The sequence below is a fragment of the Oncorhynchus gorbuscha genome, linkage group LG02 (genome assembly GCF_021184085.1).
Source record: "Oncorhynchus gorbuscha isolate QuinsamMale2020 ecotype Even-year linkage group LG02, OgorEven_v1.0, whole genome shotgun sequence".
NCBI classification, from domain to species: Eukaryota; Metazoa; Chordata; class Actinopteri; order Salmoniformes; family Salmonidae; genus Oncorhynchus; species Oncorhynchus gorbuscha.
In genome coordinates, this window is record NC_060174.1 from 71,005,382 (window position 1) to 71,030,026 (window position 24,645).

The window sequence follows — 24,645 nt, forward strand, 5'->3', positions numbered from 1 at the left end:
TTCCCATTAGATCATGGTACTTGCTTTCTTTTTCAAATGTATTGTTGGCTGCCATGAACCCATGTTATCCATCTACACTGAGCGTACAGAATATTAAGAACACCAGCTCTTTCAATGACATAGACTGACCAGGTGAATCCGGGTGAAAGCTATGATGTCCACTTCAATCAGTGTAAATGAAGGGGACGGTTAAACTTTGAGACAGTTGAGACATGGATTGTGTATGTATTTGTGCCAGTCAGAGGGTGAATGGGCAAGACAAAACATTTAAGTGCCTTTGAACGGGGTATGGTAGTAGGTGCCAGGCGTACCAGTTTGTGTCAAGAATGGCAACACTTCTGGGCTTTTCACGCTCAACAGTTTCACGTGTCTATCAAGAATGGTCCTCCAGCCAAAGGACATACAGCCAACTTAACACAACTGCCCTGACGAATTGAGGCTGTTTTCATCGTATATTAAAAGAAACAGTCAGCTCCAGACTTCAGCTCCTTGTTCCTGGCTGACGTTGGGGGAAAGGTTGTTGTCATGCTACCACACTGCCAGGTCAATGACTTTCTCCCCATAGTCTGTCCCATCGTCGTTAGTGATCAGGCCTACCTCCGTTGTGTCGTCAAACTTATTGATGGTGTTGGAGTCCTGCGCGGCCACGCAGTCGTGGGTGTACAGGGAGTACAGGATGTTTTACCTTTTCAGCATGTGGCTTTTGAATCCCTTAGCTAGCTAGTTAGCTAGGAAGCTCTTTCCACTTTGTGAACGCAAATACCAGGTTCACTCTCGACACTGTTATAAAAAGTCATTCCCATTCCTTACGTCCACAAAGGAAAAGTACATTTCCAGAATGTGTAAAAGTCTGGATAAAATGTATGAATTAGTAATGACGTTTTAGACAAGTGGACAGTCCAGTTCTCACTCTGTTCGCCTGCTCTAGAGCTAGCAGTGAGGGAGAAGGTGTCATGGTGCCTGGTTGCTTATGCACAGCTTACCCCAGCAATACCCACAGAACATGTTTAAGCAATACGCATGTGCAAAATATGAAATTGTCTTGAATGAAGCTACTTCAAGCTAGGCAAAGCAGCTAAACCAATGCTGACCCTACCCATTAACAGTAACTGATGAGAAATCACACTGTGCGCGTCAAGGATTTGAATGGCTTTGGATGGATGAAAAGAAAGCATGAATACCCTGGTGTCGCATTTCCTGAGGTTTTGATGAACATTTTTTTTTGTGGGAGGGGCTTTTTATAAGAGCTTTTTTTATTAGATTATCAGAGGGTAAGCACTGTCTACCCTGATTGCATGTCACTGTCTACCCTGACTGCATGCACTGTCTACCCTGATTGCATGTCACTGTCTGCATGTCACTGTCTACCCTGACTGCATGTCATTGTCTACCCTGACTGCATGTCACTGTCTACCCTGATTGTATGTCACTGTCTACCCTGACTGAATGTCACTGTCTACCCTGACTGCATGTCACTGTCTACCCTGACTGCATGTCACTGTCTTCACTGTCTCCCCTGACTGCATGTCACTGTCTACCCTGACTGCATGTCACTGTCTACCCTGACTGCACGTCACTGTCTGCCTGTCCTGTGTATTATGATCCCAAGTAAGATGAGGTGCTGAGTGTTAGGCTACAGGGAGAGTGATGTAGGGTGAGGTGCTGAGTCTTAGGCTAGCAGGGAGAGTGATGTAGGGTGAGGTGCTGAGTCTTAGGCTAGCAGGGAGAGTGATGTAGGGTGAGGTGCTGAGTGTTAGGCTAGCAGGGAGAGTGATGTAGGGTGAGGTGCTGAGTGTTAGGCTAGCAGGGAGAGTGATGTAGGGTGAGGTGCTGAGTGTTAGGCTAGCAGTTAGTGATGTGAGGTGCTGAGTGTTAGGCTAGCAGAGAGAGTGATGTAGGATGAGGTGCTGAGTGTTAGGCTAGCAGGGAGAGTGATGTAGGGTGAGGTGCTGAGTGTTAGGCTAGCAGGGAGAGTGATGTAGGGTGAGGTGCTGAGTGTTAGGCTAGCAGTTAGTGATGTGAGGTGCTGAGTGTTAGGCTAGCAGAGAGAGTGATGTAGGGTGAGGTGCTGAGTGTTAGGCTAGCAGAGAGAGTGATGTAGGGTGAGGTGCTGAGTGTTAGGCTAGCAGTTAGTGATGTGAGGTGCTGAGTGTTAGGCTAGCAGAGAGAGTGATGTAGGGTGAGGTGCTGAGTGTTAGGCTAGCAGGGAGAGTGATGTAGGGTGAGGTGCTGAGTGTTAGGCTAGCAGTTAGAGTGATGTCAGGGCAATAGCCGGACCAGCCAGGACGGACAGCAGCAGGATCAGAGACAGCTAGGGCCTGTCGGAGCTCAGGATTTTCTCTCCTTTCTTTTGTTGTCGAACGTGGCTGGTGGAATAGCAGATCAAAGCCTGTTTCACAGCCTCCATCTCCCACTGCATCATTTACATATCTGTCAAATGTGCAATCATGGACAAGACTCAAAATCCCCGCTCTCGCATCCATTAATAAATGAATCTGACCAAAGACAAAGGTTAGGTGGAAGATAGAATTGGCCAGGGGTTTTCACCACTGCTCATTAATTCTGTTTATTCTTTTAGTGTTGGTTATTGCTCCTGTCTCTTCAAACAGGGAAGCTTTCAATCCATTAGGAGACCCACAGGGATGCATTATTCAAAAGGAAATTGTCATTGCTGTGAGCGGCGTGTTTACTATAGCCTGACTATTTAACATAGTAGCTCATGAAATATGGAACTAGTGGAGGGGGCGTTCATGCGTCATGTAAGCAGGAGAAGTGCCGTTGGACGTGATGTATGTATGAGAGGTTTCCTGTGCTGGCTGCTGACTGCTGGTTGCCCGTGAGGAGGGAGACGGAAGGTTCAGTCAAGGAGATTCCCTCTTCACAACTGCCAAGGTTTTACTCTCATATTCTCACTTCATATCGCTGAAATTCACATTGACACTCAAAATGCATCTCAAGTAAAGGAAACATTGAGTTTCTTTGGTCGAAAGCCTCCTAGTATCTGTCCCTCCCAGTAAGGAGAGTTTTAGATGTCACCTTGAGATCCCCTAGTAATTAAAACAGAGGCTCTAAAACGGAAAGCGTATTGACCAAGCCACTCTACTGAAGTGAAAGGCCTAATGCTGTCTGTTTGAGTGGGTGTGAAATAGGGCTGTTTTTGCCCATATGAAGTGGCACGCCCCAAAGATGAGTGATTGCGTTCTCCGTGAACTCTTGGGCTCACCGGTTGATTTAATTGAGTTGAATTCAACTTAAGCCAGGTAGGAATGAAGACAGAGAGAAAATCCATGCTGTTGATCTATAAAACCCATTAGGACTTCGATCTGGATCATACGGCTTATTTTGCTGAGAAAAACATGGTCACACTTCATACTTAGCTATCTCACAGGCCATTATTGGTCTATAGGGAGGGAGGGAGGAATCTTAGGGGACTATACCTTCTGACTGACCTGGGTTCAGCTACTCACATTTACTTCGGGAGCTGCAAGATATAGAGTTTAGTAAGCTGTAATAACTCGTTCATTTAGGTAAATTTATAGTCGTAAACTAATGATATAATCGATATATTACTGAAATATTACTTAGAAATACCACTATTGACTATTACTTAGAAATACTATTATTAACTTGATATTCAATGGTTTGATGGTTCATCACTTCTGTAGCCAGGAAGACTATCTCTATAGTCTCCTCTCTGGACAGCACAGTGAGCTCTAGCTTTAAGAGGAATGCACATCTACGTGACACAAATGCAGGCATTTCTACGTGATACAAATTTCTCTGCAAATCCTCCGAGAGTGTTAAATTGAAATAAAATAAAAACATGTTGTAATTCAATGATCAGCAGATGATTGGGGGCATGCCTTGCTGCCTGCCAACTGGTACTGGGCCGAGGTGCCAATTCAGCCTTAAAAACAGGCCTCAGCAGGAGGGCTTATTTCCTAGTGTCGCTCTTTCTCAGCGCAACGTTAGCCTCACCATATGTACTGTACACACAGAGGCAGGGCAGCTAGCGCCCAGCCTCACACATCACTGTTTGCAGACTGCAGCCTCACAACCTCTCTCTGCCTGCCTCACAATGACATCTCATCACTGTGTGGCATTTTTGTTGTGATTCCCACAGATGATATGTTGATTCTTCAAATGCTATGATTAGCCAATATTTTTTCAAGGTTCCCTTGAGAAAAGATGCTTAAAGGCACCAGATAAGGGATTGCAGGCAAAAAAATATATTTTTATCTGCTACTGTTCATTTGAATCCTGCCTTGTATTGTGACAGGAGGGGACAATAAGGGAAGGGAGGGAGGCTTAATTGATCCCATCCTGGGTTATTGATTTAGATGGCAGGCCAGTGTAGGGCTACATACTGTAACATACTGTGTGGTCTGCTACAGTATGGACGGAGAGCAGAGCAGGGACAGCAGATGCTGTGGGTTGGGGCTCCTCTAACAGAATGCTACACAGCCCTGTGTTAACTAACAGTTATTAAACCCACTCCAAGGCTAATTTCCCAGGGACTTAAGTCAAAGCCCCATGCTCTTTCCAGCAAAATAAAAAGCGAGCTGGGTACTGGAAAAGCCACGCTGACATGTTTGTCAAAGGATCTGACTGGGAGCTGTGCTTACGTTGGACTAAGCTCTGTACACACGTTTCCTCCTACTCAGAGACCCACTGGAATAGTACGGAGCTCTGTGGAGACCCGGAGAGATCATCTCAACCACTATAACGTCTTAGCTTAAAGCCTTCTCCATTGATGATCATATAAATGATCAAAGATGTTCACCAAGGGTTTTCTGACAGTTCTGAAGCTGATTGAACTCTGCACCGTGTTTCAGTTTGTCGGCTCTTTGTGGACAGGAAAGGGTGATTAAGACTTCCAATTAGTCACAGAGAAACTTTTGAACAGTGGAAGTTCTCTGTATGTCTCTGTTTGAAATGAGGCCCCTTTATAAAAGCAGGAAGGAATGAACGTGGGCTAGATGTGAGGATGTACTCTCTCTCTGAGTCCTCATTGGCTCCGATACACTTTCTTTGGGGAGACGCACCATTTGAAAATAATTCTGTTCACGTTGATTTTTGCATCAACTGGCAAGAGTGAACTGTTACCAGAGAGACTGAGGGCCAGAAAGCCTTTAGCCTGAGTAAATGTACTTAAATACAGAGTAAATATGTAACCATTTGGGCAGTGTGTGCATCTGTGTGAGTGTTGGTGAGTAAGCTATGTGTGATTGTGTATTTATGAGTTAGCGTTAGAGTATCTGTGCATGTGCATTTGTGTTACTTCTTGGTATATGCGTGTTTCTGAGTGTCTTTGTATGCGTTTGCCTTTGTGCATGTGTGTTTCTCCCTGCGGGGCCCGAGGCAGGCTGTGTGGGGTGTTATCTGCCTCTGCGGAGGGGTGACAGCTAATCACCGACCCTGACGATCACTGGAAGAGAGGTGGGGTGAGGGCGTCAGGCGGAGGAGGAGGGGGAGGATGCTTGTGAGGTCCATTGGTTGAGTAACACGGTCGACTTGAATCTAGCATCTCCTCTGTCCAAACCCCTAGATTAGTGCTGGGGCCTGTCTGAGGCTGAGGCAGACATCTTCCACCCGGGCCCAGCCCAGCCCAGCCCAGCTCTGCTTGGCTAATAACAGCCAGACCAGAAGAGATATATAGACTGCGATAGGGGAGCCAGTGACAGGACGTTGTGACATTTCTTGATGAGCTGAATACATTTCCATGTTTACCTACTCTGTCAGTGGTGCCTTTGATCTCCCTTCTGCCTGAGCTGCTCCAACATTCTCAGCCTCACTGAGAATACCTGCAGATTTGTGTTAACATATAGTCGTGTGTTTCTGAGGGGAGAGAGTGAAGGGAAGAGGGAGGGAAGAAATGACTCCTTTCAAGAGGTGCCTTGTCAGGTGTAAAGAGATCAGGAATGATTACCTCACCATCTCATGAATCTCTGTAGACGACAATGCTAAATGCATTTGTAGATCATTTGCAGTGCTTGGTGGGATAAAGCGTCTGTGATTCAGTGTGACGGCTTGTGTTGCCTGTTGACACAGTGGAGATCACAGGGCTGGGGGAGCGGGGCTGTCGGGAGCGAGTGTGCCGGTGTCATGAGATGGCAGGCTGGAGAGAGACAGGGAATCAGTCTGTATTTTCAGGAACAACGTGATGCTACTATGTCTCCTTTATCTGTCATTGCATTCAGCTTTTTATCATGTTCTGGGCTAAGTAACAACGAGACTAACAAAGAATGGAATCTGTGAGCAGAATATGAGTTTAGTGGAAGGGTTTAGATATCAAAAAAAAAAGATAGCTACAAAAAAAATTGCCCTTAAGCATTTGTTAAATTAACTTTTGTGTTTTCAGATTTCTATGAAATATGACTTACAGTATAATTACTTTCAATATGAGTGAAATAGTTTTCCTTCCAAAAAAATTAACTATGTTAAAAAGCATATTTTCTGTGTTGGAATGGTGTGGGCATACCCCAACAATATAATGGTGTGGGTGTATACCAGTCATTAAAAATAGTCATGTGAGTAGACTGCTGATTGGCCAGCTCACCCTCCCCTAGACCGCTGATTGGCCAGCTCAGTTTGAGGTTGTTTAAAAAAAAAAAAAAAGAATTTATGCTCTGGCCACAAATACGATTATAGGATGAGTCAACAACATTATTTGGGTATGAAAAGTGAGATTTTCACTAGAAAGTTACTTTAACAATGGGTTAAATTTTATTCAAAGTTCATTGATATTAACACTCATTGGGGCCCTTATTAGTTTTAAGTAGTGGGATTTCAAACTCCCTTTAGAGCAAATTTACAACATAACACACTACCAAGCAGGCAGTGAGCCCCATATCGTGTGGCTCCTGGCCCGTCTGGTACAATCTACTATGGTGATGTATAGTCTTCAGACTGATTGGCAGGTCTCCCGGTGTGTGTGTGTGCTGGGTGACGTGCTGAGCCTGCCACATAGAGAGGCCCTCCTCTGCCTGCAGTTGCACACCTCCCACTGAGTCCCTCAACTGGTGCTCCCTCTGATTGACTCTGTTCCCCAGGCAGGCAGACACCACAGCCCCTGACTGCAGACTAGAGCCCTAACAAGACAGAGCTTGATTGGGACAACCTCACTCAGTCACTCACCACCAACCACCTACAGTGATAGTTTACTCTGAGCTGAGGCAGACAGACAGGGCATGAGCAGAGCTATGGGAATGATTTACTGATGGGTCATGATCATTTTAAACACTTATTTCTCAAAATGAGTATTTGCCATTCTAACAAGGCCGAGCAGAGTGGGAAAATATATTATTATACCTTTCTATACCATCAAAGGACTCATTCATGTCTTTTGTCCTTGAGTTGTCATTGTTATTTCACATTTTCAGTCTTCAATGAGAGAAAATTGACAATGCGACAGTATTGGAATTGGCTTCTGAATGAATAACAGAATAGTACATTCACAGTGTAGCAACAATGGGTCTATTCAAAATCTCCCTTTGCATGCATGTAATCTTTGTGTTTGTCTAATATTGCGTTCGCTGTACAAAGAGTGGGATACAAAAACACATTTAAACCCCTAGCCTTGGGTGGTTTGGTGAACATTTCTCCTTTCTCCTGCATCTTACTGTGGCTTCAAAATGTGAACGTATAAATTGGGGCTAAAATTACATTCTGAAGACCTGTGACATATCCGCTCGGTTGTCATCAGCCAGCGTGAGAATTCTAATGTTGCCGTGGTAATTTGGAGCTGGGAAATTTGGGGCGAGGGTGGGAGGGGGATGTGGGGAGGACGGTTAGAGACTGCAGGTCACTTTCCAAACAGAGACCTTGCTGTGGGAGGCGGGATCCTTATGAAGGGCCGATCAGGCACCTTGGGTAGCCTTCAGCACGATGATGAATTACCTGCTTGTCTGGCTCAGCTCAGAGAGGATGGCGCGGGACCCAGGCCTCCCGCCTGTCAGAGAGAGAGGAGCACGACTCACCCTCAGCTCACAGTACAGTGCAGGGCTGGGGACAGTGACGGCATCAAGCACCAGCCCACTGACATGATGTCCTGTCATTCATACACCTGTTTATATACAGCTATATAGACTACATCCAATACCATACCTCCCTGAGCTAAATACATGGTATTATCTATACTCATAATACATCTATAAATCAAACATTGATCCGAACCACCCAGTTTATAATTATTTATGTATTATATATTCACACTTTGAGTAGGAGAGGAACCAACACAAACAAAAATTGGCTCTGGTTTGTTAGGTGAGGGACTATGAAGGACTGGTAAATATACAGCAGCACATTGTTTCAGTAGGCACCAGAAGCTCTCTATCTTACATGTAGGCTGTAGTACAACTATAGAGGATGTGACCCCAGGTAAATCCTCTGTGTCCTGTGAATCATTCCCTTCCTCTGTACATGTGCCTGGTAGGCAGTGTGTGTGTGTGTGTGTGTGTGTGTGTGTGTGTGTGTGTGTGTGTGTGTGTGTGTGTGTGTGTGTGTGTGTGTGTGTGTGTGTGTGTGTGTGTGTGTGTGTGTGTGTGTGTGTGTGTGTGTGTGTGTACCGAATGCATGTGTGTCCATGCGTCCGTCAGGCATGTGTGTCCATGCGTCCGTCCGTCAGGCATGTGTGTGCCTCAACTCTGCCCTGCACTAATGGCAGCTGGCATGGGGCCAGCATCAGAGGGGAGGTAATTAGAGTCCAGAGGTTTGGGGAATGAGCAACAATCCCCCCAATCTCACTACTAACAGATGTGTGTTTGATCTTTTAACAAACCTCACTGCCGCTCTCCCCTACGGATCACTAGCCGGCCCAAGAAAAGGGAGGAAAAACAGAGTTGATTACTGGCGTGGACTTGGTAATGTGCGAGACAGAGAAAATGGACTGGGGGAATGAAGAGAAGATGCAAAGTGAAAAGCCTGGGGAAAGAGAGCTGGGCCGGTTGCGGCTCAGTTCAAATCAGTACTATGATTTGCTCCAGGGTGATTCAACAGTGTTTGGGATGCAGCACGTTCTGTCCTTAATCCCCAGAATTATTAAAATAGAGAGAAGAGACCAGGAAGTAGGAGGCTATTCACAGACTGCTTTGAACCGGGAGTCAGAAGATGGAATGTGTTTCATTCACCGAGTAACATGAGGCTCTGTGTAACCTTGAACTGCCCTCTAAATAGAGCCAGACAAAGTAGGAGCGTAATGCCTCATTATAACACCAAATACTATGGAAGCCTTTCTCAATTGTGTTACACCATTACATGTTTCTGATGGAAATAAGTCCTTAGGACAAGGAACAGCTTTTCAAATTCCACCTAAAGCTTTAAGAAAGAGAGAATAGTTTTCCGTGTAAAGTGCGAAGAATGTCGAGTGCCTGCTCCTGCGTTTGCAATGGCGTTAGGCTAGAATAAACTTTGTCTCACGAGAGAAAGAGAGAGAGATTTCAAGCTCCCACCTCATCCTTCTTCTCCGGCTGCCTCTGACCTTTTCTCTCCTCGTCCCTTTGTTTAAATCGTCTCCAGGAGCTCTATGGAGTGATGGTGTGTTCTTCTCCAGTGGGTCTGCTCCTCCCTGGTTTCCCCTCCTACAATCACACCTTTTGTATTCATGCTTCAGATCCCCCCCCTATTGTTCTGCTTTCTAACTCTGGGAAACCAGCATCACTCAAGTATATTAGCTGGAGCCTATTACTGTCGCTGGGATCGCTTCTCTGAGCCATATTAAAGACTCCCCAGACAAAACCGTCTGTCATGTTAATCCAAGCTTTAATAAATAGAGGGATGTGAAACTGTATTCAAATAGGGGCTCCTGCATTTATGCTGACAAAGAGAGACGAGCTATCAAGAACGACAGACAGACAGCGTTTTGCATTAAAGAGAGGGAGAAAAAAAAACAGATTCGACTGGCATTCATTCATTCCCATTGTGACGAGAAATGTCATATTATTGAAATGGCCTTTAAAATAACTTAAACCTAATCTAAGTTCAACACTGCAGGTGGCTCGGATATTGGGAGATATTGGAAGCTGTAATTGAATTGAATGCTTTTCAACCGAAGACTCTAAAAGCCTTTTCTCCGTATCATACGCCTATAGATAACACGGTATACAATGTCTGGCTCAGCTGAGAGGACCAAGCTTTTGTTCATGGGATGCGTGTACATCAGACCACGCTATCTTGAACATGATTACTCATGAAAAGAGAAATAGTGTTATCACATTTTATTTTCCAGTTGGTTATTCAATGAACGTGTGCATCACAACGTTAATAGGGATGTCATACTGTTAGTTCACAGAGAGACACAGCACAGCGCGGCACAGCACAGCACGGCATAGCAGAGAGCCTATTGCATCCATGAGGAGCATTCTCACTGGTAACAAAGAGGGAATTGAAGTGCAGCTCCCTGCTTCGTGGTCATCACCTAGTTTCACAGCTTGGAAGAAAGGGCAAAGATACATTCTTTTTTTTTTCATTACTCTGACTTGGTCCCTTACACCCCGTCTCTTTGGTTAGCCATCGATCGGCTTCAAGAAATGGAAATCTAGTTAAACCAGCCTTTCAAAACCAGAGAGGCTGCTATATAATACGGATAGTGCAAATCCTCATTTAATAGGGCCGTCATTGAAAATAAGAATGTGTTCTTAACTGACTTGCCTGGTTAAATAAAGGTCAAATAAAATAAAAAATAAAGGAGAAGAGAGGGGAGAGAGAGGAGAGAAGAGAGGAGAGAGGGAGGGAGAGAGAGGAGAGGAGAGGAAAACAGCAACCTTGGTCATCATCTCCTGAACATGTTTTTGTCTGCTGTTGCTCTCAGTCTAAATGAAAACTGACATATTTATATTTATTTGAAATTAACATGATTGTGGGCCTGCCAGTGTCAGGAGGATCTTATTTACATACCAATTAGCAGATTTACTAACCACCTTTTCTACTGATTAATATAATTACCATATACACAAGCATGCATATGAGAGAGATGGAGAGGGAAGAGGATGGGGGCAGCTTGTGAGACTGCCGTGAAATTCATATGTCTGCTAAAAGAGAAAGCTGATTGCCTTGCCTTGGCAAAGGGAAAACGGCAGCACTTTAAGTAAGTCCTCCATGTTAAACTGTTACCTCCAGGGCACAGGGATTTCTCACCTCTCCAATTACTATTTGAGCTGGAAAGCACAATATTTCCCAACCTGTCTGGTTCCTTCTCACGAGGGAGGGGCCAGGGCTCGATCGGCTGTTGCGCGGAGTTGGCTCGCAGGCATACTCTATTCCGACAGAAAGAGGAGAGAAGGCTCTCTGCGCGAGTGTGGTGGAGGGGGAACGGGCTGCTTGGCTGGCACAATGAAGCCTTATTAATCAATTGACCCCGTAGTGCACAGTTCCCTGCAACCTGGCACAGGAACAGAGAGAGGGATTGATGGACAGGGTCTAGTCATCCTAGTTACCCCTCCCTGCACACTTAGCTACATGGACTACTCCTCTCCCAGCCCAGGGCCGTGCACTAGCACCCGGGACTGACTGAGACAGAGCTAGGCTAGGGGAGGACTGTGGACTGAAGACATTGTTCCATCATAGTAGTAATGCTGTCTGCCTGACTGCTCTCTGTGTCAGTCCATTGGTCAGACTCGCCACTCTGTGACTCCCTCTCTAATTGTGCATATTTGTTGTGCTGATGGCTTTGCTCAGTGCTACAGGAGGATCTGTTGAAGCCATCGCCGTGGCGCTCGGAGGCATTCTATGACACACAAAGGTCCCTGCTAGAATATGCATCATAGCGACGTCGTTGGATGCAGAGCGTCAAGTGTTTTTCTTCAGCCATTTTGTTATCATCAACATAAGAAAAAGTTAGTGACATAGCCTTAGTAGAGTCATATAGCCTATGCTGTATGATTATACTGTATGATTCTGGTTGAATCATAAAGGTTGACTGAATATTTTGTCGTCTTACAGTATATAGCCTTTTCTTCTGTGTCTTCAGTAATGGAACTCAAAATGTAAATGAAATATATACGCCTCTCCAATCCACTATCACTCAGGCAATTCACTGTTGGTTGTTCCTCCGGTCAAAGCACAGCTTTAGTCACCAAATGACCTTTAAATGCACCAGATACCCTTCCTGGCTCACAACACTCACATTTAGTGTTCTGAAGGAATATCATGCTTATAGGCTGTGTATATTACAGGTCACTGATTTGTGTCATCGTGACCAGGTGAGTGTGAAAGGGGTCAAGGTGTAGGACAATGGACTGCAGTGAGGGCCATCTCATTTTTTACTGGGGAGAAAGTGATCCCATGAAGTGATGCTTTCCAGTATGAGAATTTCCACTTAGTCTAGACAGTGCAGTAAGTCAAGATATGAGCAGAGCAGGTATGGAACATTAGTGTCTGAACACTCTATTGAACAGCTGCCTCCCAGCCTAAGGTGGTCAGGAAATTACTAGCAGCCCTGGTTCAGGTTCCAGGTTCCTTACATACCAGGAGTTCTGTGTGGGCTGGATCTCCAACTGTACTCTTCTAAGGGACACAGTGGCCTGCTCTCCTGTTCTTGTTGACAACGACCACCATGCCTGGTCACTATCAGACATCCCAGCTGTCTTCACGGTGTCCCTGTACCCGAAGGGGAGGAGGGGGTGTACGGAAATTGTTTTGTGTCAGACATTTTGGGTTTCTCTCTTATGTCCCTCATTGCTGTGTATTTACAAGTGTTTCCTGGATGTGAAGTTTGGCCCGCTGCTCCTTGTTAAAGCACTACTCGTAAAACCACTGGAGTGTGCATGCTGCACATGGCAGGGAGAAGGGCCGAGAGACAGCGATATTCATTTTCTCTGTAAAACAATTAATTGAGAGGGTTGTCACAAGCTTGTCCAGGGTCATTGAAGCAGCTATTTCCGCTTTGTTCATTGAGAGCATTGTTAAATAATATGAGTCTTGTAAAAAAAAATGTGAAAGAAGACTCATAGTCCTTCAGAGTCATTGACAGCGTGTTCAGTTACAGTGCATTCGGAAAGTATTCAGACCCCTTGACTTTTTCCACATTTTGTTATGTTACAGCCTTATTCTAAAATGTATTACATTGTTATTTTTTTCCCCTCGTCAATCTACACACAATACCCCATAATGATGAAGCAAAGACAGTTTTTTAGACATTTTTGCAAATGTATAAAATAAAAAATGAAATATCACATTTACTTAAGTATTCAGACCCTTTACTCAGTACTTTGTTGAAGCACCAATGGAGCGATTACAGGCTCGAGTCTTCTTGGGTATGATGCTACAAGCTTGACACACCTGTATTTGGGGAGTTTCTCCCATTCTTCTCTGCAGATCCTCTCAAGCTCTGTCAGGTTGGATGGGGAGCTTTGCTGCACAGCTATTTTCAGGTCTCTCCAGAGATGTTCGATCGGGTTCAAGTCCGGGCTCTGGCTGGGCCACTCAAAGACATTCAGAGACTTGTACTGAAGCCACTTCTGCATTGTCTTGGCTGTGTGCTTAGGGTCATTGTCCTGTCTGAGGTCCTGAGTGCACTGGAGCAAAGTCTTCATAAAGGATCTCTCTGTACTTTGCTCTGTTCATCTTTCCCTTGATCCCAATTAGTCTCTCAGTTCCTGCCATTGAAAACATACCCACAGCTTAATGCTGCCACCACCATGCTTCACCGTAGAGATGGTGCCAGGTTTCCTGCAGATGTAACGCTTGGCATTCAGGCCAAAGAGTTCAATCTTGGTTTCATCAGACCAGAGAATCTTGTTTCTCATGGCCTGAGTCCTTTAGGTGCCTTTTGGCAAACTCCAAGCGGGCTGTCATGTGCCTATTACTGAGGAGCGGCTTCCGTCAGGCCTCTACCATAAAGGCCTAATTTATGGAGTGTTGCAGAGATGGTTGTCCTTCTGGAAGGTTCACCCATCTCCGCAGAGGAACTCTGGAGCTCTGTAAGAGTCACCATTGGGTTTTTGGTCACCAAGGCCCTTCTCCCCCAAATGCTCAGTTTGGCTGGGCGGCAAGCTCTAGGAAGAGTCTTGGTGGTTCTAAACTTCTTCCATTTAACAAGGATGGAGACCTCTGTGTTCTTGGGGACCTTCAGTGCTGCAGACATGTTTTGGTACCGTTCCTCAGATCTGTGCCTCGACACAATCCTGTCTCGGAGCTCTACGTACAATTCCTTCGACCTCATGGCTTGGGTTTTGTTCTGACATGCACTGTCAACTGTGGGACCTTAAATAGACAGGTGTGTGCCATTCCAAATCATGTCCAGTCGATTTAATTTACCACAGGTAGACTCCAATGAAGTTGTAGAAACATCTCAAGGATGATCAATGGGGAAAAAAATCTCATAGCAAAGGGTCTGAAACTGATGTAAATATATATATATTTTTTTATACATTTGCAAACATTTCCAAAATCTGTACGGGGTATTGTGTGTAGATTGATGAGGACATTTCTGTATTTAATACATTTTAGAATAAGGCTGTAACATAACAACATATAGAAAAAGTCAAGGGGTCTGAATACTTTCCGAATGGATTGTTACCATTCTGTGGCCCAGAGTAGTAATAGTCTGCACTCTGCCTTCCCTCATGACTAATCAAACATATAAATCGTATGACTCAGCGTCTCCTTCACCACCACAAAATCGTTCCCTCTTTTTCCTCTGGCCTCTGGAAGTCTACGTTTCACAGGGACACTGACTGGGCGTTGGCGTAGACCTGAAGGGATTCCGAATAGTCACATACAAATCATTCCCTCATTGTGTTGTAGCAGAGACCTCACTGTGTTCCTGTCCCAGTGGACAGTGAGCTGTGGTGTTCTTAGCCCCAGATCCCGGGGAAGCTCCTCTGATTCCTCTCTGTTGTGTGCTGAATGTAAATAATGGGGCGATTGCCGCTGATCTAAACTGCTGTCATAATGCATTTCCGTAGCCCTTATATATCCCCCAGACGCTTTTTCAGCCCCAAAACGCTACATGTCTCTGTGCTTATTGATGCTTCTGTCCTTGGATAAATAATTCAAATTGGCTGCTGTTTGAATTATTTATCCAAGGACAGAGGCATCAATAAGCACAGAGACATGTACCACAGAGACTGACTGGGCGTTTTTGTAAGGTTTTTCATACTTATGGATTTAGTTTATGCATTGGCCCGGGTGGAAAGGTTGTCCGGGAGTGGAAGTTTAGCATCATATTATCTGACAGGAACAGGATAAGCCATCCCCCAGGGGTCCTGGGATCTAAACAAGGGTTTGATTACCTTCCCTTTGTGTTTTTCCTGGTTAGAGGGCAAACTGAGTCAATCTGCATTCCCCAACACTCTCAACCCATCTTGTCCTCAGGTTCAACCTCGACAGGTATTTAGTAAATCACCCTAGCTAGCACAAGCTCTATATTCGACTTAAATAAAAGAATGAGCTAACGATTGCCATTTTAACTTCTGCTTGGTGGGAAGTGTTGGTGGCACTGTGCATCTGTCACCTGCACTGCCTCGTCCTAACTGGCTGCTAGAATCTGCCATGTAGTCGTTAGCTCAACAGTCATGTGCATGCTCTCCTGTAGGCTAAAGTGTGTTTGTGTAGCAGGAATTCAAGAAATACGTGTTTTCATGATCCTTAGTTATTAAAGGTGAACTAGTCTTGATTCTTGGCCCCAGACTGCCTTTGTAGAGCTTGGTGCTTCTTCTGGGTGGACACAAAGCCAGAGGATTGCGTTGCTCCAGTCTATAGCTAACGTAACACACACTGAATAAATATACTAGGACTCTTTTCTTCATTGTCACAAAAGGCCAGCCGGCCACTCCACTGGGGTCCCCACTCCCCTTTTACATAGTGATAAGATGCATTATCCTTTGAACCTTTACTTTCACTCAGCCAGGAGAAAGGAAAGCATGTGAGAGAGGAGGAGGGCAGAGAGAGAGAGAGATTTCTCCTTCCCTGGAGTGAGACTGTGTGGAGGGGTTTTGTGTGAGCGGTGAAGAGGTCCTTAACCTTCTATCAGATAGAGCCATAGAGTTGTGCTCTGCCTGAATGGCTGCATTGAAGAGCCCTGAAGCAGAGGAGAAACACCCCACCACTGCTGAACTTGTGTCCTGCGTTGAATAAGCTGCCTGACACCTGTCCTCCCACTGCAGTGTCATAATAACAGACAGACACACGGCTATCTTAACACCACTGAACATGGGAAGCCTATAATACACTGCATTGATGGCCTATAGGCCTCTTCATTTTACAAAGCTATGCTAGTATTTCCACTAGGCATTTGTACTTAAGCAATGAGGTACAAGAGGCACTGGTGTATCATGAATACAGTCAGGTAAATGGCATTGACTTTTGGTCATGTTGCTACAGACGCGACCCAGTCGTTAATTATTTTTGCATAGTTGCTATTCGAAAGGACTTTTCGTCTGTTCTAAACAAAATGGTTGCTAAGCAGGCTGGATAACGTTCTTGTGACTTGCTAGCTAGCTAGCTAGCCAACTTCTGCTAACTCAGTCACGTCAAACATTGAACCTGGAATGACGGCACACTAGAGCATTTTCATTTGTTTGAGCTTTTTTTTCTATCGCCATTGGCTTTGGATATGTCCATGATAATGACGCTGATGCATGATTTTGACCGGCTCAGAAAAAGTTCTCTCACCTGAGCAACCAAAATTCAAAAGTGAAACAGGCAGACGGTGAGGCTTATATTAACCCCGCTCGCTGTACCAAACTAAATGCTAGGCTTGGAAGTAAGGGTACATAATGTGCTCGTTGAGATAAAGACAAGAGATGATTGGGACAGCTACATGGACATGATACTCTTATGAAGGCGGAGTGATCATTATCAGATGGAACTGTTAGCAGGGGTAGGTATGTCTGTGACGGCCAATGCAGCACGGCTTGAAATGCTGCCTGTCCAATCAGCATACAGGATCCAAACAACCACTTTTATAATAGACATTGTAAATCGGGTGGTCTGAGCCCTGAATGCTGATTGGCTGACAGCCATTATATGTCAGACCGTATACCACGGGTATGACAAAAAAAGTATATTTACTGGTCTAATTACGTTGATAACCAGTTTATAATAGCAATACGACACCTCAGGGGTTTGTGGTATATGGCCAGTATACCACGGCTAACGGCTGTATCCCGGCACTCCACTTTGCATTGCGCTTAAGACCAGCCCTTAGCAGTGGTGTATTGGCCATATACCACACCTCCTCAGGCATTATTGTTTAATTCTATCAGCTTCAGGGCACATACTACTATTTACCAGTGTAGGCTGTATATTATTTATAGGAAATGTGTTTTGCAGGGCTGATGTGTTCTGGGAAATTGGATGACTATAGGTGTGAAAAGAGTAAATCCTAGGCAATAATTACATGCCAGTTAGTAGATGCTTTTATCCAAATCAACTTACAGTCGTGCGTGTATACTTTATACATATCGGTGGTCCTGGGAATTGAACCCACTACCCTGGCATTTCAAGCACCAGGCTCTACCAACTGAGCGACAGAAGACCACAAAGGACCAATGAGATATCATCCAATTGCCTATTTACCAACTGACAAATACATGAGACCGTATGAATGAAATACTACAGAGGTAAGCAGGTGGTTTAGGTCCATGTCCATTTGGAGGTGGTCATAGTACAGCAGATCTAGCATGTGGGTGGTAGAGAGCTGCAGTAGACTAGTGCCTACATCCTGTGGCAGGTTTGCAGCATGGCAGCAGCAGTGTGGCAGGGCCTGGCAGAGCTCCTCTTTATCAAGTCAGGCAGTTCCATCTGAGCCAGCCCCCTGCTCCTCTCTGCTCCTCTCTGCTCCTCTCTGCTCCTCTCTGCTCCTCTCTGCTCCTCTCCTCTCCTCTCCTCTCCGCTCTGCTCTGCTCCTCTCCTCTCCTCTCCTCTCTTCCCTTGCTCCACATGGCCATTCCCGCCCTGCCACCCTCCCGCCGTGCCGTGCCGCGCCTCGCCCCCCACCCCCACCGGACCACACCACACTGCGCTGCCAAAACCTCCCCAGGACACAGCCTGCTCCGCTCCACACCGCACGTTACCTAGCGACCGTAACCGGGGAATGTGTGGTGCGCGGCGACATTGCCCTATCTCCCCATCTGTGATTTTGTATGGTGCTGTTTTTTCCTTCTCTTCTTTTTGTGTTGTTCTCTCAACAAGAAACCACAATGAAAGTGAGGCTGCCTAAATTCAACGTTGTTTTTACCACTTCTTCTGAATTATAGGGAACAGATTTCTGTCTTCCAATCTGTCGTGAGATGTGCGAGGATAAACATTTGCCGTCTGTCTCTCTCTCTGTGTGGCTTTAATGAACGACATGATGAGAGTTGATATCACCATGGATCATGCTGCTACCTGGTGGAGCAGAGGAGGCTGGGGTTGGTTGTTGCAGTGAGGTGTGTCTACCTGGTTGACTCAAACTGTCCAAGGTTCCCCGAGGAAGACTGTCCGTTGTCCCACATTGAAGGATACACACTCGTTTTAACCTCTAAACACATCTTTACCACAGTACAGAAGGAATCACCAGTGTATGTCTCTTCCAAGTCTCTCCTATCTGACCTCAGACTAATGCATGTTTTCCTCTTTTGTCTTTCAGGTAGAAGACGCCATGCTCATGTTTGATAAAACTACTAACAGACATAGAGGTAAGTCCAACATCTGTATGTTAACATCCCGTGTGTTTTTCTTTTTTACGTGTATTCATGGGACAGAAAATAGCACATTTCTGTGGCATTTTCCCCTGTTAAACAACACTGGGTGATTCATTTCACAAGGTGCCAACCTATTACAGTGCTTATCCAGACACTGGAAAACGTCCTTTAAAAATCAATAGAATGCTATTTTAAACCTATGGCAGGCTGAGGTGTGACTGATGTTACAGACGGTGGTGGGTGTCGTGTAGAGACAGGCATGGGCTCTTCCTTCTCTCTGGGTGTATGTAGGGGGTTATGGAGCCAGCCGTGGGTGCTGCCTGCCTGTCTGCCTGCCTCTAGCACTACCGCTCACTGCGCTGAGAGATAACAGCAGAGATAAGGCCCAGGAGCAGCGCTGCCTTTATCTCTCTCTTATCTGCTCTTTATCTGGGATTAGGGGGAGGTTTCTCTATAAAGCAGAGGACTTTCCAAAGACAAACTGTCTCCATCTCCCTCTCCCTGCAGTACAATTGTACCATCTCCACAGCCAGAAACACTACCAATTGTAGGCTAAAAGACACTAAAAGACCTGATATACAGCTGACAGACTCTGTGGTCCATAGTGATGTGCAGCAATGCTGATATGATGGATAGTATGGTGACTGAAAAAGCCACAGTAGTGCAGCCGTTATAAGGGCCAGTTAGCTGCTCTCATTACGTTAGACGGCTGCTTGTTAGCTCTTTCCTCCTCTCCTCTCAGAGAGAAGTGTGTGTCGTCCAGCTGCTGACAGGCATTTCCTCTCCACCTCATATACACACTGAGGCCAGACACTTCCCCTCTGTCTCTCACACTATCCAGCTTTTCTCCAAATAGTCACATTGCGAACACGATCTCCTCAGCATCGAAGCAGACCTCTCTGTGGAAAGTGTTGCCCAACCACGTCAGCAGATGTAGAGCTTTACTCGGGATTGATGAGTAAATGTTGGATAGATTTTTTTTGTGCTATTCTGTGTGTGTGTTCACACATTTGTGCATGTGCGTGCGTTAGTGATGAGCGGTTTGAGTCATAACCCACAATCCCCGCGGTTATATCCGCTGGACGGGCGGGTTTAGGGTCTTGAAATATTTTGTGGATGAAGGGCGGGTGGTTTGAATAAAGCGAGAAAACAATGCATCTTTTTTTAAATAAATGTATAATTATTGTGCAATTCACATCTATAGGCTATATTGAGGATATTCCTTTCATTATTTGTATCTGGTGTTAGGCTAGTGCGTGAACCTAAACTTTAGGGCTGACTTTCTGCGCACCATATACACGCTAAATGCTTTTGGGAACTTGGGCAGAAAAAGTTAACGCTCATCCACTGTGGAAAAAAGGACAATAATCGGAGTTCAAATCTGTTAAATGGAGAATTGACAATAAAGAGAAGGGAGGGCTAGAACAGTTTGGGAAAGATTGTAAAAGATGAAGTGGTAAAGAGGATTACAGTGCCGGCTATGTTATGTGTGATGATTGTCAGGCGCTATACAAATTTGACTGTCACAAGACAGGGACATCAAATAGGGCATGTTAAAGAAACTGTAGCCTACTGTTCAGATGGATTACATTTTTTATTGAACTAGGCAAGTCAGCTAAGAACAAATTCTTATTTACAATAACGGACTACCGGGTAAAAGTGGGTTAACTGCCTTGTTCAGGGGCAGAACGGCAGATTTTTAACTTGTAAGCCTTTCGGTTGCTGGCCCAATGCTCTAACCACTAAGCTACCTGCTGCCCCAAAATCTAGCTGTAGGCTAGGTCTACTGTATAACCTCTCAAATAGCCTGATAGCCTATTAACTCCTGCAGAATTAAGCATTTCTTGCAGTAAAATGATAGGCCTACAACAAATGTAGCCTCAATTTTGTGATTACAATCTTGTCTCATCACTGCAATTCTCCAACGGGATCGGGAGAGGTGAAAGTCGAGTCATGCGTCCTCTGAAACATGACCTGCCAAGCCGGACTTCTTAATACCCGCTCGCTTAATCCAGAAGCAAACTGCGCCAATGTGTCGGAGGAAACACTGTTCAATGACAGAAGTCAGCCTGTAGGTGCACTCAGCCTGCCACAAACCCCCCAGGTCAAACCCTCCCCTAACCCAGACGAGGCTGGGCCACTTGTTTGCCGCCCTATGGGACTCCCCATCACAGCCAGTTATGACATATCCTGCGATTGAACACCAGGCTGTGGTGACGCTGCAACACTGCAATGCTTTAGACCGCTGCGCCACTTGGGAGGCCCTTCTTTCAGAATCTGAGAGAATGAATGCGTGGTGAGGGACCGTCTGTAAAGCTGCTATCTTTATCGACATCAAAAAAGCGGATAGTATTTCAGCCACATAAAATATGCGCCCAAGCCGAACTGAGCCATGGAAGAGAAAACGTGGCAATACCTGGGACAATAAAATGCCACTCTAAAATGTGCAGTTTTGTCATACAACACAATTCCACAGATGCCTCAAGTTGTGAGGGAGTGTGCAATTGGCATACTGACTGTAGGAATGTCCAACAGTGCTGTTGCCAGATAATTTAATCTTAATTTATCTACCATAAGCCGCATCCAACGTCGTTTTAAAGAATTTGGCTGTACATCTAACCGGCCTGACAACCGCAGACCATGTGTAACCACGCCAGCCCAGGACCTCCACGTACGGCTTCTTCACCTGCGGGTTCGTCTGAGGATGGGGGGGGGGGGGGGGTGTTCAGGAGTATTTGTGTCTGTAATAAAGCCCTTTTGTGGGGGAAAAAAAATAATTCTGGTTTGCTGGGCCTGGCTCCCCCAGTGGGTGGACCTGGCTCCCCCAGTGGGTGGGCCTGGCTCCCCCAGTGGGTGGACCTGGCTCCCCCAGTGGGTGGACCTGGCTCCCCCAGTGGGTGGACCTGGCTCCCCCAGTGGGTGGACCTGGCTCCCCCAGTGGGTGGACCTGGCTCCCACTCAAGGCCGCACCCATGCCCAGACATGTGAAATCCATAGATTAGGGCCTAATGAATTTATTTAACTGACCTGATTTCCTTTTTGAACTGTAACTCAGTAAACTCTTTGAAATTGTTGCATGTTGCATTTATATTTTTGTTTAGTATATAAGCAGAAACATATCTAAATTAGGCTTTAAAAAATCCTTTTCCAAAAATCATTCTGCCGTCTCTGACTGTACAGCGCATTGTCTATATTTTCCGGTTAGGGTCAGATGCAGGTGTTAGATTTTCACTTTATCACATATAGTTGGGCGGTTGCCGATGGGTTATTAGCAATTGACTGTGAGTGAGGGTGAACAAACAGCTGACACAGGCATCACTAGCGTGCGTGTTCATGCATGTATGCGAGTGTGTGTGTGTGTATGTGTCTGTGCGTAAACGTGTGTGTGTGTGCTGCCTGCTGTCAGTGTGTCTGGTAAAGCGTCTCTCTGTGAGCAGTATCTGAACTAGTGGAAGTGCTATATGAGTTTGAGTGAATCGTGATGTGAAGTGACAGAACCCAGTGTGAGGTCTGCTTTGAGACGACGAGTTTCTGCTTTTTCTTCATCTCTCTCTGACTGCACTGCTGCTCTGTCAGTGTGTGTCTGTGAAGGGATTGGAGCTGAGCGGAGAGGAGTGAATCAGGTGTTTGCCTTTGGGCTGCCAAATGCCCTTCAAATGAAGACAATGATGGATAAGCACCCGGCCTGGCCATTTTTCTGATTCAGAGCTAACAATAGTGAGAGACAGATGAAAGTCTTCCTTTGTCTTACTAGCATGTTAGTATATACTGTCATTCCTCTGGTTGGGTTTTTTTCAGTTTCTCAACATGTGTACTCCTGTCAGTAACTTGACAGATAGAGAGACTCCATTGTGTGTATATGGCAAATGGAGAGAATCCAGTTTTTCATGGTGGCTCTGAACAGACAATGTACGGTGATATGAGGGTGATGTGTGAAGACATATTGTTCCTCGTCCTCTATATTAAAAGAGGTCCTGAGACAGGACGTCTAACAGTCAAGGTATCTGCGGTGTTCTTTTGACTCTCCTGTCGTGATGGTGCCTCTCTGTGTGTGTGTGTGTGTGTGTGTGTGTGTGTGTGTGTGTGTGTGTGTGTGTGTGTGTGTGTGTGTGTGTGTGTGTGTGTGTGTGTGTGTGTGTGTGTGTGTGTGTGTGTGTGTGTGTGTGTGTGTGTGTGTGTGTGTGTGCGTGTGTGTGTGCGTGCGTGCGTGCGTGTAAAAATGTACTTTCTAATCCTCTCTCTGCGCCGCTCTTCACACTCATTTGGAGTATTCAGCAGTGTCCTTCAGACGCCACCCCTAAGGTGACTGCTGCTGAAACGACTGCTAAAACACATTTCTTTACCCCCTCCCTCCCTCCCTTCTCTCTCTCTCTCTCTTTCTTTCTCTTTCTCTTTCTTGCTTTCTCTTTCTTTCTTTCCTTCTTTCTATCTCTCTCCCTCTCTCTCTTCCTCTCTCTCTCTCTCTCTCTCTCCCTCTCTCTTTCTCCTGTTAGAGGACACTCACTGCAAGTGAAGCTCCTGACAAAGGCTAGTGCTGCACACCATTTCCCTGGCATTTAAAGGAATAAAATAAGGGTGATTGTGTTGGGAATTCAATGTTTCTGGCAAGCGGCATGTGCTGTCCAGAGGTTCACACTGGAGTTGAGCCATTGTTACTGCCAACCTTGCAGCCTCCCCCCCTCATCTACCCAACGTCACCTTTCTCCCACCTCCCCATCCCTCTGCTCCTCCATCCCTCAAATCAAATACAAATTTACTGGTCGCATACACATATTTAGCAGATGTTGTTGCAGGTGTAGTGAAATGCGGAGTATAAATATATATACATATGTGATGGGATGTATTGACAATATGGACATAATATGGATAGAATATGTAGTATATTTGAAGAATAGTACAATACCAGTCAAAGTTTGGACACACCAACTCATTCGAGGTTTTTTTTTAAAAAAAAACTATTTTCTACATTGTAGAATAATAGTGAAGACATCAAAGTATGAAATAATACATATGGAATCATCAAAAAGTTTTAAACAAATACAAATATATTTTTGATTTTAGATTCTTCAAAGTAGCCACCTTTTGCCTTGATGACAGCTTTGCACACACTTCTCATTCTCTCAACCAGCTTCACCTGGAATGCTTTTCTTGAAGGAGTCTTGAAGGAGTTCCCACATATGCTTAGCACTTGTTGGCTGCTTTTCCTTCACTCTGCAGTCCAACTCATCTTAAAACATCTCAATTGTCCATTGCTCGTGTTTCTTGGCCCAAGCATGTCTCTTCTTCTTATTGGTGTCCTTTAGTACTAGTTTCTTTGCATCAATTTGACCATGAAGGCCTGATTCATGCTGTCTCCTCTGAACAATTGATGTTGAGATGTGTCTGTTACTTGAACTCAGTGAAGCATTTATATGGGCTGCAATTTCTGAGGCTGGTAACTCTAAAGAACTTATCCTCTGCAGCAGAGGTAACAATGGGTCTTCCTTTCCTGTTGCAGTCCTTATGAGAGCCAGTTTCATCATAGCGCTTGATGGTTTTTGCGAAGGCTGTTGAAGAATCATTTCAGATTGTCAGTAATGTGTAAGCAGAGGAACTTTAGGCTTTTCACCTTCTCCACTGCGGCCCCGTCGATGTGGACAGGGCGGGGTTCAGATAATAATCCCCGAGCTTAATGATGAGTTTGGAGGGTACTGTGATGTTGAAGGCTGAGTTGTAGTCAATGAACCACATTCTTACAAAGGTATTCCTCTTGTCCAGATGGGAAAGGGCAGTTCGATGGCAATTGAGTCATCCGTGCATCTATTGGGGCGGTATGCAAATTGCAGTGTCGGGTAATGGGGAGTTGATATGATCCTTAACTACCCTCTCAAAGCACTTTGTGATGAAAGAAGTGAGTGCTACAGGGCGATAGTCATTTAGCTCAGTTACCTTCACTTTCTTGGGTACAGGAACAATGGCGGACATCTTGAAGCAAGTAGGGACAACAGACTGTTATAGAGAGGGATTGAGCTTTCCGTAAAGA

At 45.3% G+C, this 24,645-nt stretch overlaps 1 protein-coding gene across 13 annotated transcripts in view; it reads left to right on the forward strand.

The window, feature by feature from the left end:
* Positions 1-24,645, forward strand: part of LOC124008625 (RNA-binding protein Musashi homolog 2-like) — a 343,271-nt gene that overhangs the window by 167,885 nt on the left and 150,741 nt on the right. For all 13 annotated transcript variants that reach the window (XM_046320058.1, XM_046320069.1, XM_046320047.1 and 10 more), the window contains exon 7: positions 18,569-18,617. In XM_046320058.1, the coding sequence (XP_046176014.1) occupies positions 18,569-18,617 (49 nt within the window). The remainder of the gene's footprint in view (positions 1-18,568; positions 18,618-24,645) is intronic.